Genomic DNA, 1,847 nt, shown 5'->3' with positions numbered 1-1,847 from the left:
AAGAGACTATTACGGCAGAGGAATGCGCGTACGAAGTCACCAAAGCACTCGTGTCGGAACACGGAGTACCGGAAGAACTTATCACAGATAGAGACAAGCTGTTCACATCTCTATACTGGACAACGTTCCTAGCAAAATTGGGCGTCAAGAGAAAGCTTTCGACAAGCTTCCACCCGGAAACAGACGGCCAGACGGAACGAACGAACCAAACCTTGGAACAGTACCTACGGATGTATGTCAATAAGTGGCAAGACAACTAGGTAGAACTGTTGCCAACGGCGCAATTGGCATACAATAGCACAAAATCTGCAACGACAAGACAGTCGCCGCACTATGCAAATTACGGATATGAGCCTGTAGCTCATCGGGATCCGAAGGACATTGAAAGCATCGCGGTAGGAGCAAACGATAAAGCACGACTCATGCGAGAGTTGCATGAAGAGCTGAGCAAACGAATAGCTCGAAGGAACCTCACGGCATCCAATGCAGCAAATAAGCAAAGGATTGAGGGACCAACCTTTAAGGAGGGGGACAGAGTTTTCCTGTCAAGACAGAACCTGAAAACTAGAAGACCATGCAGAAAACTGGACAATCTCCGAGTAGGACCGTTAGAAATCCTAGAGAAGGTAGGGCCGGTAAATTATAAACTACGGCTACCACCAGGCATGAAGGTCCACCCCGTATTCCATAAAAAGCTTTTGGAACCAGCACCCCAAGACGCCGAACTAGCAGAAGACATCGAACTCGAAAACGACGAGTACATAGTCGAAGAAGTCAAGGACCTACGGAAAATCAGACGTCAGTGGAAATACTTAGTCAAGTGGCAAGGATGGCCAGATAGCCAGAACACTTGGGAACCAGAAGAAAATTTGACGAACTGCAAGTCACTGGTACGTGAGTACCATCGGAAGCATCCACGGAAACGAGAACCGGATTCTCGTAGGAAAGGAAGAAGTCTAGGGACAAATAATCAAAAGAAGGATCGTAGAAATCAGCCTGTAACCCGCCTAGATCAGCCGACGATTCGGATAGCGATGGTTCGACAACAGGAAGGCTCGTACCCCCAGGGGCTGAGCTCCCCTCGGCCTGCTCTTTCGCACGATCTTGGACAGCAATTATCGCAAGATCACGACGCGCGAAACCACGCTTCTTATTCTTCACCTCTAGAAGCTCACGACGCAAACGAGACGACTCAGCCGCAGCTAGGGCTTGACGCTCCTCAGCCTGGGCCAGCTCCAACTCTTTACGCTCACACTCAGCTTGGACTTCTTCCCACTCTTTCTCAGAAACAAACAAACTACACTCAGCACCAACCGAGATACACCCAGCACAACGCCCTGAAGACGTTTCCACGAAGCAGCGAAGCTTCTTCTCTTCACAGCGTTTGCACCGAAAATCCATTTCAACACCCTCCTGTTCTACTCGCGCAGCACGAGTACGCTTCTGTTCAGTCGAAGTCTGGGCACGGGGAGCACGGGGCTTTTGGACCTTGGGCATGGTTAGGAAGGCTGGAGTCAGGAAGGAACGGTTATAATGGCCCGGGGCCTACCGACCTTATATGCAGCCAGCGCTTCAACACGCGGCACGGCAAAATGATATTCCAGGGTATCGAGACGATAGCCCTAAGAGGGGAGGTAATGTTACAAGTAACAAGAAGGATTCTCTCCTTGACAAATGACGAGATGGCTGAAGGCCTATGGACGTCCACGTCAGAAGGTAATGATCATCGCGGGGCGAGGATCACGTGACTTGGCATCTCGCCGAGAGGTGACATCTTGCCAAGAGGACAGATGCCACAACACCGGGAGATGCCAGAACGTCTCGAACATCTCAAGATGCCAGGGCAT

At 50.6% G+C, this 1,847-nt stretch overlaps 1 protein-coding gene across 1 annotated transcript; it reads right to left on the bottom strand.

The window, feature by feature from the left end:
• Positions 1–725: 725 nt before the first annotated feature.
• SETTUDRAFT_23475 (uncharacterized protein) lies at positions 726–1,497 on the bottom strand (the record flags this gene model as incomplete). Its single annotated transcript, XM_008031881.1, has 2 exons — positions 726–782; positions 895–1,497. The coding sequence occupies 2 exons, from the start codon at positions 1,495–1,497 to the stop codon at positions 726–728; spliced, it is 660 nt and encodes a 219-aa protein (XP_008030072.1).
• Between the last annotated feature and the right edge of the window lie 350 nt (positions 1,498–1,847).

The sequence above is a fragment of the Exserohilum turcica genome (genome assembly GCF_000359705.1).
Source record: "Exserohilum turcica Et28A unplaced genomic scaffold SETTUscaffold_7, whole genome shotgun sequence".
NCBI lineage: Eukaryota > Fungi > Ascomycota > Dothideomycetes > Pleosporales > Pleosporaceae > Exserohilum > Exserohilum turcicum.
The sequence above is the reverse complement of the archived record's forward strand: the minus strand, read 5'-3'. Positions and strand labels throughout refer to the sequence as shown.